The following is a 14,212-nucleotide window of genomic DNA, read 5'->3' on the forward strand; positions in this document are numbered from 1 at the left end:
CAAATACAATGGGCTTTTTTGATTATTTGAGATGTTCAGGGTTTTGTAGAGTTAACTCTCCAGTATTTATAGACTGTGCAGGGACATCCATGCCTCTACCGTACGGTGTATATGGCGTGGATTCAGCAATGAGCACACTATGGCAAAGTGGAGAATTCCTTTACCCAGAGTATCACTCAATATAGGGTTTTGAATTTCATTTCTATAAATCGAATCTCCCTATAGAAAGGGCAAAAGGATTAGGTCATTTTAATACGACTTAATAAAACTGCAAACAGCACGATATTTAGTGAAGTTCTGCAAGCAGAGGCTGAAATTCATTGATAAACCCACTCAATGTCAATGTGATTACACAAAGCACTTTGGATCTTAAGGTTTTAGTCACAGCTATTGTCAGTTTGAGGAATCATAAGATCCTGTACAGTGAATCGTTCATTGTAAAAGTAGTGCAGGCGGAATTTTAACTAGAGGGAACCTTTCTATTCAACAGGAACCGGATCCCATTAGCAGCTAAGGGATTAGTGTCTTCACAAATATTGTTTTATTCAAAGTGACTTAAAACTCAGACAAGAACATTAACAAGACACGGTTAATATACTCACACAATTATACAAGAACACAGTATACTGGTATGGCAGTGCAGAGAAAAAAAAATAAAACAAAAACACACAACGACGCACACAAACAAAACTATCAATGTTAGTAGTGAAAACGTTATCACGAGCACATGGCTTGCTGTGAAGCCATAGCATTCTGTGCCAGGGGTAGAGATTTATTTTATTAAAATAATTTTATGGTACTCCATGTATTTTATCTCTGCAAGTAAAGGGTTAGACCCCCCCCCTTTTGTGCAATTTAACTTCAATTCCCATCAACATAATGAATGAGATGAAGTCCAATGCAGGTTTATCATTGTAGAGCAACAGTAAGCAACCGGTTATTCACAAAAAAAAAAAAGTGAACTGTTGGGAAATTTAAGTAAAAAACAAAAATAGCCAATCTGGAGACTTAGTTAATTTGAGGACTTTTTCCAATTTGGCTATTTTCGATGCAAAATTTGAAAATCACTTTAAATATACTCCGATTTTCCCAATTTTATTTACCCTTTAATGAATAACTGATAAACTAGGAATTGGTAACTTAGCAAAGGTATCAGTTCGAAGGAAGCCTATTAGTCGGCTATGTCAAGACCAAATAACTTCCTACTGTACTTCCCACAAGTATTTTTCTTGAACAATTTGTATTGCTTTATAAAGTATGTGCCTGTTAGCCAAATGAAATCTCACAGCTTATAATTCTTCCAGCGGACATGCACAACTCTAACTCTTTGAATGCTCAAAGGAGTGAAAGGTGAAGACAGAGATTACCAATGTTTGGGCACTCAAAAAGTTAATGACTGCAGTCCTTTGACATCCACTGCGATCACCCAGCAAAGCTTCTCACTACAACAAAGTTAGCAAGACAGAGTGGCAATAGGTTTGCAGAAAAATGTTATCAAGTCAACCCTATAAGGCATCTGTGACATTACCGCTGCGTAGAATAGTATTGAAGTAGTACGGAGTCTAAAAGGCAATCATTTAAAACCTTCATTGAAAGAGTGATCTCCATCTCATTCTAGAGCTGCAAATCCCTGTGACAATGAAGAGTTTAGTTTAAACAAACTGTAAACTGACTTTAAGGCTGCAGAGAAGAGAAAGGACCTTGTCCATCCAGTGAAAAGTCACAGGAAGAATTGGCCCTCACAAGAAGTTGGTCTTCAGCTGGATGCTTGGGGAGCCGTGTCCTCCACTCTTCGGGTTAGAGGCAGTTATCTTCGGCTTGATACTCTCTTGGTTTCCTCGTAGGGCAGCTTCTACACGAGAGCGTAGAGCAGGGAAGGTCCCCATAAACAGTCGAAACTGGTCTGGATGAAGAGTGCCAAATTGGGTCAGGCTTTGCAGGCTAAAATCATGTAGTGCCTTGGAGTAGGGTGGTGTAGAGCAGAGGGTGTTTTCGTCCAACAGAAAGGAAACCAGGAGGTGGAGAAGCACCGAGATCATAGAAGGACCTGACAGAATGAGACTGATTAGAAACATGATGCCATGATTTGCCATACCTGTAGAGACATATACACCAATATCTTAAAGATTAATGGAGCACTGACATTGACTTACTAAAATATTTTTCTTTGATTATTCCTAATCATGTGCTTTTCCCAAAAACTACTAAATTGGATCCAGGACAACAAATGTTGCCTTCAAATTTTTTTATTTTTTTTATGCAATGTAATTTTAGACCGCAAACCATGAATGCAGACACTGATGCAGGGAGAGTGATTTTTAGTTCTGTAATATACTCAGAAATGAGAGAGATGTAACTGCTTCTGCCTACTTTCTGTTATCTTATAGGAAGTGTGGTGTTTCCAGAAACAATGATGCAGACCTTATTTAGTCTGTTTTAGTTACTTGTGTGCATATTGAAAACAAGCTGTAGTGGTATGGTGCTTCACTTACAGCAAGTAGAGTAGGTCTTGAAATTTTGAGTCTTACATCCATACAGCAGTATTTGGACAGTGTCTAGGCTAGTATCAGCTCTACAACAGTTTCGATGCATGATTTGTTTTATAAACATCATCAAACCCTAAATACAAGTTATATGAAAAATACAATTTCAGACTTTCATCACTATGTCATCTTTTTCATGACCAATGTTAACATATTTATACATCACGGAAAACTTTTTTTTAAATGAGCTAAAAATAAAAAAAGGCAGGCCTTCAGGAGAAGCAATGAGTTGAAACCTACCTAGGACACAATGTAACAGACTCTGCTGTGTATATCAGCAGCATACCACACATTGCACAGTTCTTAGAATGGAATGCTGTCTTCTTTAAAACACAACACTTTGCAAACTGATTCAGATATACGCAACTAAATCATTATAAACAAAAAGTATTTTCTGTTAGCAACTACCAAGTGCTGGAGAAAATAAATTTAAAAAAATACTTTGTTGTGGATTAATTTCTTTAGCAATTATTACCGGACCCCTGTACACTGACATATCCTGGTGATTATGGGAATTTGTAAAACATTTTAGGTATGTGTAAAGTGTTGCTATGTACATTTGTTTTTGTTTTTTTTATTCTGTATTTGTAAGCGGTAAAAGCAGTGAATACGCAATTGAATATATATATATATTTTATTTACAAATACTTAGTGTATAGTTTATTTAATAATCCTTGTATAGTAACACTGGCTAAGAAACACTACGAACACTGGGGCAGTATAAAATCTTTTCTGCAGAGGCTCATATTTAGTTTTTTGAGCTCAGTATAAAAATGAAATAACTTTGTTAGTCTCTGCAGCAAATATAGATTTACTTCTCAAAAAAAAAAAAAATATATTGGTTATGCCTCCAGATGATAAGCATCGTCTAGCCAGCTATTACTTACGATTCTGTTCCTCGCTGGCTGCTATAAGTGCCTGCATAAGGTGCACTCCTTCCTGTAAGACCATTAACTCTGCCAGACTTTGTGGTTTCCTGCTCTCTGCATGGCTCAGGTGACGCACAACACGTGGAGCCAGATTACACACGTATGGGGCAACAGCATCTGATGCAGGATGCTGGAATATGGACAGAAGTAGCCGGTAACACTTTAACTGCTCCTAAAGTAGGAAGGAATATAGATTATGTAATGTTCACTGTCCACTATTATTTAAACGGACACTAGAGTCACCAAAACAACTTTAGCTTAATGAAGCAGTTTTTGTGTAAAGCTCATACCGCTGCAGTCTCACTGCTCAATTCTCTGCCATTTAGGAGATAAAGCACTTTGTTTATGCAGCCTTAGTCACACCTCTTAGCATGTGACTTACACAGCCTTTCTAAATACATCCTGTAAACAGAGATCGAATGTTTATACTTCCTTTATTGCAAATTATGTTTAAGTTAGAATTTCTTATCTCTTGCTCTGTTAATAGCTTGCTAGACCATGTAGGAGTCTCCTGTTTGGGATTAAAGTTCAATTTACAGAGCAGGAGATAAAAACTTTTAAAGTACGTTACGTCTAATTGAAAACGAAACAATTTTGTTTTCATGCAGAGGCATGATCTATACACAACAACCATTCATTAAGCTAAAGTTATTTTGATGATTATAGTGTCCCTTTAATAAGAAAAAAAAATTATAAATAAAAAATGTATATGTGTATATATATATATATATATATATATATATATATATATATATATATATATATATATATATATATATATTTTTTTTTTCATGCACGTTCTGCCTTCAGAAGAGAGTGCTTACATTGGGATCTTTGCTGTCGATACTGCGGCTAAATCTTTGCAAACAGGCACTTTGAAGGTCTGGCTCAGCGAGCACCTCGGGATTTGCTGACAGCAGGAATACAGTGAGAGCAGTAAGCAGGCTGATAGAATCCAGGGCCACCTCATGCCCTAGAGGAAACAGCAAGCGGAAGGAAATGATTAAGGTTATGTTAAGGTAAAGTGTCAGAACAAGGTTACCAGAACAGGATGGTTACCTGAATCCCAGGCCTGAAGCAAAGAGATGGCTGCGCTACGCAGGAGGCTGTTCCACGAAGCTCTGGTTTTCTCTACTCTGGACATGGGTGAAGACACGATTACTTTTAGAGCTTGCAAAGCAGAGGTTACAGTCAGTGGCAGTCGTCCTTCGGGAAGATTCTCGGCCGTGATCTTCAATACTCCCACAACAAGGTAAAGCAGAGTGGGGAGGACAGACACACTGCCTGTGCAGAGGGAGAAAAATACAAGTGTAAAATCATTAAAAGGGAAAAAATAAAAAAAAACCACAAAACCAATAGTTGGCAGTTTATGATTTTATTTTTGAGGTGGCCACATGGTATATTCTCCTTAATAATAAGTTATGTTGGGTTTCCATATGAAATGACCATACCACAAAGGGGTCAGGTGTAGATTTGCAAGATGTGACATGCAGTATACAGTACATCATACACTGATTTTAGATACGGTTTCTTGAACAAAGTAGTATAATAGATTTTGGTAAAGTATCGGCAAACTAATTTCTCTCAAGGTGGAATTTCCACTAGGAACTGTGTAACCGAGGAGAATTGGGTCAGGCTATAGAGTGCAGGTGAAGAATAACTGTATGCAGCACCAAATGGAGTTTACTAAATATACTGGGGGTACAAGGCTTTCTACTTTGAACCCGCTTAACACCAGACAATACATCTTACAGGAATGTAGGATGCTCTAGAACAGGGGTATACATTTTCTGGCAATCCAGATGTTGTGGACTACATATCCCAAGATGCTTTGCCAGCATTATGGCTGTGAGAGCTTTATGGGAGATGTAGTCCGCAACATCTGGAGTGCCTATTACGGCTGAGAGAGGATTATGGGAGAGGTCCATAACATCTGGAGTGTCGAAGGTTGCCTCTAGCAGTTGAGAGTTGATTGTGTCTGTCCAACACATCTACACATAGGCTCGGCAAAATTACCTTCCAGCATGGGATAATAATATGTTACAAATAACAGACATTTTGGTTATTCCTATTCACTCTTCCTGGTCTCATTTTCTTTAAAAAGGGATGGATAGATGTCCTATGAACCTAGTTGACTGGACAACTCGTATGTTTCTGCAGTTGCACTTGTATAGGGGAACTATACACTTTCATAGCCATAGCTTAAGCCTGTAGGAGAATCTCAAACACTGAAGAACAACTAGCTTAGGGAACTTAAAAAGAACAAAATTTGGAGCAGAGTAAATCATAATTTAAGATAAAGTCCTTGGCAGGAGAGGGAAAATAATTCAAGTTGTGGGGCGTGGCAGAGAATGGATGTTGCATTGTAGAGCCCAACAACAAAGACGCATAATTTGATACATGGAGAATAGTTTAGCAATAGGTCCTATTTATCATCCCCAAATTAGATGGCAGTTACAGGTGTGAGTATGTGTAGCACTGTGCTCCTATTACCACCCAGACCCGTATAGATAGTAAGAAAGTAAAAATCTTCATTATCTCAGCAGCAACAGAGAGGGCAGGTCTTAAGTGCCTAGAGAAGTCAAGTTTTGTTTATTTATTTTAATTCAATTCAAAAACATATTTGACAAAAAAACAAAAACAAACTGAAGCACTGCACTCAAAGACTGCATGCATCATAATGCATGACAATACACTGTAGTGTTTATGGTGCCAAGTGTGTCTCTTTAATAAAAAATGTGGAGTCTATAGAAGAAGAGCCACAATTCCAGTTCTGAAGCCTACAAAAGTAATTTAGGACTTTCTTTGTAAACTATACAATGTAATTCATTAATTAAGAATGTTGGGCTTAGTAGAAAACATAATTTAGAATGAACATGGAGCCCAGTACAGAAAGATATTAAGTGTATGGAAAATGGAAAAGTCAAGATACAATTCAGTATGTCTAACCCGGAGCTACGATGTCACTACAGACCGCTAAATCTTTGGACTCTAACCTTCTGGGGAGCAGAGGGAAGGTAGCTCTGCCAAGATCGCCAATGAATCCGAAACTAGGAGACTTGCATCATGTGACAGACTCTGTGCTTTGACCACACTCCCTTTTGATCCCCCGGAGAGACGCGGACTCAGTTGGGGTAACTGTCGGACAAGCATACAAAGGCACAACTCCAAAGCAGCAAGTACCAAAGACTGTCCAGGAACCAAACCACCAGTATCATGACCTTCTCCAAAAACCGGCAAGGTTTCCTTTTCCTCAGCGCCATCGTCCACTGGGAAGAGCAAAATAGTGAGAAGGGAGGAAAAACAAAAAGGAGAAAAACTAGAAAAAACAGAGAAAACAAAGTACATGCATGCAAGAGTTCAGCTGACCACATAACCAAAAATCTAACTTTATCATCAAAATATTAATCCACATTATTTCTAATTAAAGTAGAATGTCCACATTCAAAATTAAAGCAAAAATGTATTTTGGAGTCATTGTGTTTTTAAAATTACAATCTGTATTCTTTATTGGTGGAGAAAGGGTAATCATTTATATGCAAAAAGGCAATGAAGCCAATGCATTAAGTGTCATAGCATTAATGGAAAACCAGAGCATTGTACAAGTATTTAGGTGCGCTTGGCAGGAATGTTTGTGTCCCCCTCCCCCTTTGGAAAAAACACCCAAGAAAACAAAAAACAGTTTTGGAACGGTCTTGGAACGTAAAAAAAATCATGGTTTCATTTTTCAAAATAACACAAATTACAAATTTCAGAGCAGGTTACAATACGTGTAGTTTTCACTTTGGCTGCAATTAGCTTAAACAGACTCCGTTCAATTAACCAACCTTCTGCACTCCGCCTCCTCTCCTTCACGTGCTCCTGTGCTGCACTCAGGATCTGCCTCCCAACCTCCAGCACCAGGTGTTGCACCTCTGGAGACTCTCGCATTACAAGCAAGCGGTGCAGTACAGAGATCAATTCAATGGCCAGGTTCTTGGAGGAATAGTGTAAAATAGAAAATGTGGTCAATGATTTATCTAGTTTGCATTCTGAAGTGTAGGAGATATCTGGATGATCAAAATATAAAAAAAAAAAAAAAAAAAAAAAAAAAAAAAAAGGCCTACCTGAGAACAGTGACAATCCCAAATTTAATATTTGTATGGGAATCTTAATTTTTTTAAATGCATTATCAATATAATGCATTCAAATTAGGGGGAGGAATTAAAGTCTACCGTGGAATATTTAACAAAACCTACTAAAAATAAATTATCGTGAACATATATACAACTGTGTAAACCGTTTATAGCAGTGAGTTTTACCGGATCAGCCCCAATCCGAGTCCGAGGCCAGGCCACAATCAGTAGTGCTCTAAGGGCACGCAGGCAGGCAGTGATTCGCTCTATGGGAGCGTCCACAGGTGGGCAGCAAAGAAACTCAACACAAATTCCTGGACAGAGGAAACAATTAAAGTATATATTATACTGATGTCAATGTTTGTGTATTCAATTAATTCTCTAATGAAATGTCCAGTGATACAGAAGGACATGTGCGTGGATATTTAATACAATTTACCAAGAATAAGATGGAACCTTTCAGAGTTCAGATCCTCTGGGGACTTGGCTTGATTTTTTGAGCAGTCTTCCTGACCTATAGAGGTGGGGGTGACTGGACGAGACAGGTGACAACTTCCTTCATCCTGGTCTGAAAGGAGGAATCCACAGTTGCTTAACCAGAGAGATGATGCATGAAGAATAGGTGCCCAGGAACAGAGGTAATGAGGTCTTGCTGCATTGCTGGTCTCGGCTGTATAGAAAGATCCACCTGTCCAGCAAATGGTAGTGTGGAGAGAGAGAGAGAGAGCGAGAGAGCAAGCAAAATAAAGAATAGGGAATTAGCACAAATAGATAACCTAAAAAAAAAAAAAAAATATTATTTCCGGTGTGTGCCAAAAGTCCATTAACCCCTTAAGGACACAACTTCTGGAATAAAAGGGAATCATGACGGAATATATCCGTCATCTGTCCTTAAGGGGTTAAGAAGTCATTACAGATGGGACTGAAGTCATCCCTAATGGAAAAAGGCAAAATTCACAAAAAAATAAAAAAAATTATCTAAAAATAATCTATGTTCCTCTCCCACTCCACTCTTTGTTCTAGAATCCCCAACTCATAGAACAGTCAAACAGAAGGAGAAAAGACAAAGGAATAGTGAAGGAAAAACACAGGGCAGATGCATTGTAAAAAGATAAAAAGATGATACCAGCACCCAGTTCATGAGCTGAACTCAAAGATCTAAGACTTTTTCTGAGTACACAGAAGACCTATTTCTCTTAAATATTGGTTCACAAATCTGTCTAAATCTGTGTAAGTGAGCTCTTCTCCTTTGCCAGGATAATCCATCAACCTAAGATTTGTGAACAATAATTAAGAGAAATAGGTATTTTGTGTACATAGAAAAAGTCTTAGATCTTTGAGTTCAGCTCATGAAAAATGGGGGCGAAAACAAAAGTGAACAATCAAATAATTTATAATTTTTTTTCAGTGTATGTTTCCAATGGATAGGTGAAGCACCCACCACTGCAACAAAGTGTGGATATGTAGGACTAGAATGAACAATTCAAAGATCTTTGCTCCATTGCATGAGAATGACTGCTGGAGTGGACGTAGATTAAATTTTGCAAAGAAAACCAAGGCCGAAAGGGTCAGTCATTCAACTAAATCTTTATTGCAGTTGTTGACCAACAGACAGGGACAAGAGATGTCTATCTTTGTCTGAAATTACCAGGTGGGTATATCTTACAGTGTGAAGAGGAGAGGTAGAAAGGACAGTCTGAAGCCCTCATATCAAACTTACCCTGGACAGGCAGCTGTTTGGAGCACTCCGTGGGCAATGTGAGCAAAGCATGATCTTGCAAAATAGCCAGCCACAACCGACTGAGAGTGGAAATATCAGCCTGAACCCGAGGCATTAACACTTCAGAAGTGGCTTCACCAACGGCGCCCTGGGCCGTTATCTTTTCCATGGCTGCGATGTAGATCTGTGAGAGAACATAGTATGAACCATCTCTGCAAGAAGGCACTAGTTAATTCTACCATGTCATAGATGGCTTAAAATTCACAGCATGCTCCTATCCTTCTCATTACCTCTGCCCAGGCTTTCAGGACTGCCAGAGCCTCCATTGTAGAAGTACTTTCACTGTAGACACTCGGGGTTTCTTTCACCACCTGTATGCGGCTCAGTGAGGACAATAGCAGCTGCTGAACCCTATGCAGGTCTGCAGGATCCTTCACCACCCCGGAGGCCAGCCAGGCACTGCACACCTGTATTAAGATCATCTTACTGTTTATGAGAAATAATGTTGCACACATTCCAAATATAGAACATCATTAAATTTCGATTTAAAAACAAGACAGCAATGTCACCTGGCAAGCCTTGGCAGTGACATCAGGTGGGGTGTCTGCATTAAAGGCTGGTCTTACAGCTGCTACCACCTGGAAATAGGATAGAGAAAGTCCGATTAAATAAATAAATAGATATTTAACAACAGGAAGATCAAACGGATTAAAGTAAATCTTTCAAAACACAGAATGAAGGTGCGCTCTAAACACCATAATCCCTACAGCTTTTTGTAGTAGTTACGGGGCAAGTAGTTCATTCCTTTAAAATGTCTGAGCCAATAACCTGGACTCTTCCCCATGTCCTTGGCTCTGATACAGCTATGATAAGCAGAATATTTTCTTCTAAATTACCACCAATATAAATCCGTCCACATCTGGGTAGCAGTGATAAGCTATAGCACCGGGGGCTAAGTTGCTTACAGCACTCACTGCAGTATATATTACATTGAATTAAATGGCAACGATGGCTCTGGATAGTGCTGGAAGTAGCTTAGCCCAGTACTCTCAGCCAATGTTTGCTATTTGGACAGATTTCTATAAATAATGTGTAACAACTTCCCCTCCACCTCAACTACTACACTAAAAAGGAAATAATAATAGGAAGATATTCATTCTATATTACAATGAGTGATACAATACAAATGAGAATATTTGATCTAGGAGAGTAGTGAAATCTCACATTGGCTTGGTACTGTTCTAGGATTAGGTGTCCAGGGAATTCAGGCTCCGGCACAGCAGAAAAACGTTGGATGATAAGGAGCAGAGCCTGAAGTCCAACTAGTCGCAGTTGTTCGCTGTGATCTGTGGCAGCCATGAAGGACATGCGGATCAGATCCTGCAAGTGCAGCACCAAGAAGTCCCCTAAGGATAAAACAAAACGATTCATGCACATCACTGGGGGAATGTTTTTACAAATAAATCAGTGAAATATACCAATATACCAAAAGAAAAGCCATGTATGTCTTGTCTATTCCCCAACCTTCCACTCACTGTCAGGTTCTTTATCTTTCAATTCTTGAGCCAGAGCCATGTTGAAGTGCGTTCCTCCAACTGCTTCACATTGAGCAATCAGCAGACAAACGCACTCCATAGAAAAAATCCGAGTGCGCCAGCGAGGGCTGACTGATGAGGTCAGCACCTCCTCTGTCTGAGAGGTTAACACAGAGTCAGCCCATCCTCGATCACCTTCTTCCTCTTGGGTCGTGTCTACGGAGGTCACCGCTGCAAAATCTGAGCAGAAGAAAAGTAAAAAGAAAAGAAAAAAAAAATTAAAAATCTAAATAAGGAGAGAAACCATAAGAAGTATTCATTACATTGTCTTTGCCTGAAAAACAAAATAAAAGGAATCCACAATTTAATGTGAAATGTTTTAAATGCAAATTTTCATACAGCATCGTTCTAGTGGGGCAGACAAATATAAATTTTAATCTTTATTAGCACAAACAGACCCCAAACCAAAGATCCCATTTTGTGCTGAATACCACTGGAAAAAGGAGGTGGCCACAAGCTTACATCGAAGTTACTCTCAGATCCTCTCAATATAATACATATGAAATCTTGTCTAGAGCTACCAATACCACGATATCCACCTCTGAGTCATAACAAATGGCTGGCTTTGGAATTACCCAACAGCGGTAAAACTGGGCATTTAAACAATTTTAGAATAATAGCTCGTCTGATTCCACCAATCACATAAATCCACTGCAATTATTTGCTAGTGTGGATGGGTGAAATCACACAAGCCTCTATTCATCATGACAAAATTGTGACGTGAACAGCATACATATGTGAATGTATAGTTTAAATGGATGAGCTTACCTGCAGATGCAGAAAGGATATCCTTATGCAGCCGAATCCAGAAAGAGAGGCGAGCAAGACCTGTGCAGTTCTGCATGTGCAGCAGTGTCTCCTTCACATCTCGCAATAGCTGACTGTCACTTTCTTTATCCAAGAGGCTCAATAAGACTCCTTCCAGACCGAGCTCCCTCATATTCACATCTGTCCAGGGGTAGGAAAGGAAGTACCAATCAGAACATTTCAACCATAACACAGAAAACCAATCCAAATGTTATAAAAATTAAGACATTTGAGAAAGAGAAAAAAAGCAAAGGCTAAAGTGCAGAGCAATCATTTATACCTCTCATGCCTGCCAAGAGACATTTACAGTCACGAGAGGGCATCTGTGTGGACAGACATGATGGGAAAACAATGCAAAGGATGTAAAATGAATGGTAAAAACCACATTGAATCAAGCAACTGGGTAAAGGTGAATTAGTTACACAGGCTAAAAAGAGACATGTGTCGATCAAGTTCAGCCTCTCTTACATCTGTTTTTGCAAAAAAAACAAGTTTGAAAAGTGCTTTCCAATTCTGTAACAACACTATAAAAAAAAAAAAAAAAAAAAAAAAAAAAATCCTTCTTGACCCCAGAATGGCAGTCAGATCTCTCCTTGGATTAAGAAGCGGTTCCCCCACATTCTATGAAATTATATCCCTGAAGAATAGATTTCAGTTACTATAGAAACGTCTGGAGAAGAGTAGGCTAGTCAAAGCTGCAGCTGATACAAATTACTCTAGACTTCCTTTCGTGGTACTAGGCAAAGCCAGTCACCGGGGATGTAATTCTTGTCCGTCACATAAACACAACATGTAATTAAATTTAGTTCACGGTTTTTGATTTCAGATAGCATTAAATCCTTAAAGAAAAAATACTTAATTTTTTATTACTGAATATAAAAAAAAAAAAAAAAAAAATAACATATGCTTTGCAAGCGTTATTTTACAATTTTTATTTTTAAAAATGAATAACTTTAGTTCATTTCCCGGCTTACCCTTCCTCTTTGTGGGCAGCCATCTGTAATCCTCTGATCTGTTACTGTCATGCACAATTCAAAAGACATGAAAACATCACAAGAGTACATGTTTAATGCCCTGTGCATCTTCATGTTTCCAGGATTCATGAACGCACACTAGCTCATGATTACCAGTGTGTTTTGGTTTTTTTGCTGGATAAGCTGTGCTTCTGACCAAAGAGGAATTAAAAATGGATGCCTCCATAAAGCAGGGGGTAAGCTAGTAAATGCACAGAAAATAAAACTTTATGGCTAATTGTGAGACACATCTCCTGTGTGCCCATAGCTTTCAAGAAGAAAACACAGGCTTTACAGTCTCTTTAACCCCTTAAGGACCAAACTTCTGGAATAAAAGTGAATCATGACATGTCACACATCCTTAAGGGGTTAAAGTTGCCACTTTCAGATGCCAACATTCTGCTCCAAGGAGCTCCATACTGCATAGAGCCCAAATACATAAGTGAGGCCCCAAGCTGTTAAATAAACATTTATACAAGGATACAGATACAATGGTACCAAAACACACAATAAACCTCTAAAACACTTAATTGACATGCCCAAGGCTTCCGTCAGGAGAGTACAGGCACTCTGATAAGGGGCCTGGTCCAGTTCAGGGCCCCACATGGGGCAGTTAGGGAAAAAGATCTATCACCCATAACTAGACCACATTCACCAGCAGTATTAGGGTCCTTAGCCTGCACTGTAACAATAGCAGCTAAGCCTCATATGCAGGGCAGGGAAATGGTATTTTGTTATATTGATGCCCTTTGGCTCCTACATTGCACTGCCACGCAAAGGGTCACTTGCAGTTTGACATTGAGTAGGACTGAAGAAGGTATGCTCAAAAGGGTGGTGGGAGGGGGAGGGGTAGGAGTAGGAGTATGACACTGTATCTATGTAATTTGAACACTGTATCTGTGAGTATTCTGGAAGAGTGTACTAGTACAACAATTTGTGTGTGCGTGGCATGTATTGTTTGTTGGGGCACCAGGATTTCTCATGGCAGCCCTGGCCATGCCATTCTTGTGCAAGTAATGTTCGAACCAAGCAAAAACTTAAAAAAAAAAAAAAATTAATTTTTTTTTTTTTAAATCAAGCTCATTCCTGTATTTGCAAAACAGGCGTACCCATATTAAAGTCCTCCTGCCCATCCTTGACCATTGTCATGGCGTGTTCTGACACCTCTGCCGCTTCCCTTTGGGCAAGTTGTCGTAGACAGGCCAAGACCGCTCTGCGCAGGTGTAAGTGGGGACTGCACAAGTGAACCTGCAGGAGATAAGCAAAATTGTCATGTGACATACGGGGGGCAAATGTTTCTCATAAAAATTTTTTTTTCAAAAATGGCACATTAGTGTTTTGTCACTCTCAAGCAGCAAGCCTACAATACATACAATTTAGCTACAAGAACAACAAAAAAATCCAAACTTGGGCAGGCTTTGTTATATTCGAAGGCTCGCTCACTCATTAATAGTGATGCATCATACAGTAGGCTGGCTTCTTTGTAAACA

General features: G+C 39.0%; 1 protein-coding gene across 2 annotated transcripts in view; it reads right to left on the bottom strand.

Moving 5' to 3' along the window:
* Positions 1 to 1,405: 1,405 nt before the first annotated feature.
* The window catches only part of HEATR5A (HEAT repeat containing 5A), a 37,036-nt gene continuing 24,229 nt past the window's right edge, over positions 1,406 to 14,212 (bottom strand). For both annotated transcript variants that reach the window (XM_063440353.1, XM_063440352.1), the window contains 15 exons: positions 13,832 to 13,970; positions 11,671 to 11,850; positions 10,843 to 11,082; positions 10,532 to 10,713; positions 9,877 to 9,945; positions 9,598 to 9,774; positions 9,308 to 9,491; positions 8,027 to 8,275; positions 7,774 to 7,901; positions 7,300 to 7,447; positions 6,469 to 6,741; positions 4,532 to 4,756; positions 4,297 to 4,445; positions 3,431 to 3,644; positions 1,406 to 2,047 (listed from right to left, as the gene is read on the bottom strand). In XM_063440353.1, the coding sequence (XP_063296423.1) occupies positions 1,740 to 2,047; positions 3,431 to 3,644; positions 4,297 to 4,445; positions 4,532 to 4,756; positions 6,469 to 6,741; positions 7,300 to 7,447; positions 7,774 to 7,901; positions 8,027 to 8,275; positions 9,308 to 9,491; positions 9,598 to 9,774; positions 9,877 to 9,945; positions 10,532 to 10,713; positions 10,843 to 11,082; positions 11,671 to 11,850; positions 13,832 to 13,970 (2,865 nt within the window). In that variant the 3' untranslated portion in view covers positions 1,406 to 1,739. The remainder of the gene's footprint in view (positions 2,048 to 3,430; positions 3,645 to 4,296; positions 4,446 to 4,531; positions 4,757 to 6,468; positions 6,742 to 7,299; positions 7,448 to 7,773; positions 7,902 to 8,026; positions 8,276 to 9,307; positions 9,492 to 9,597; positions 9,775 to 9,876; positions 9,946 to 10,531; positions 10,714 to 10,842; positions 11,083 to 11,670; positions 11,851 to 13,831; positions 13,971 to 14,212) is intronic.

Source organism: Pelobates fuscus, chromosome 13 (genome assembly GCF_036172605.1).
Source record: "Pelobates fuscus isolate aPelFus1 chromosome 13, aPelFus1.pri, whole genome shotgun sequence".
Classification (NCBI taxonomy): domain Eukaryota; kingdom Metazoa; phylum Chordata; class Amphibia; order Anura; family Pelobatidae; genus Pelobates; species Pelobates fuscus.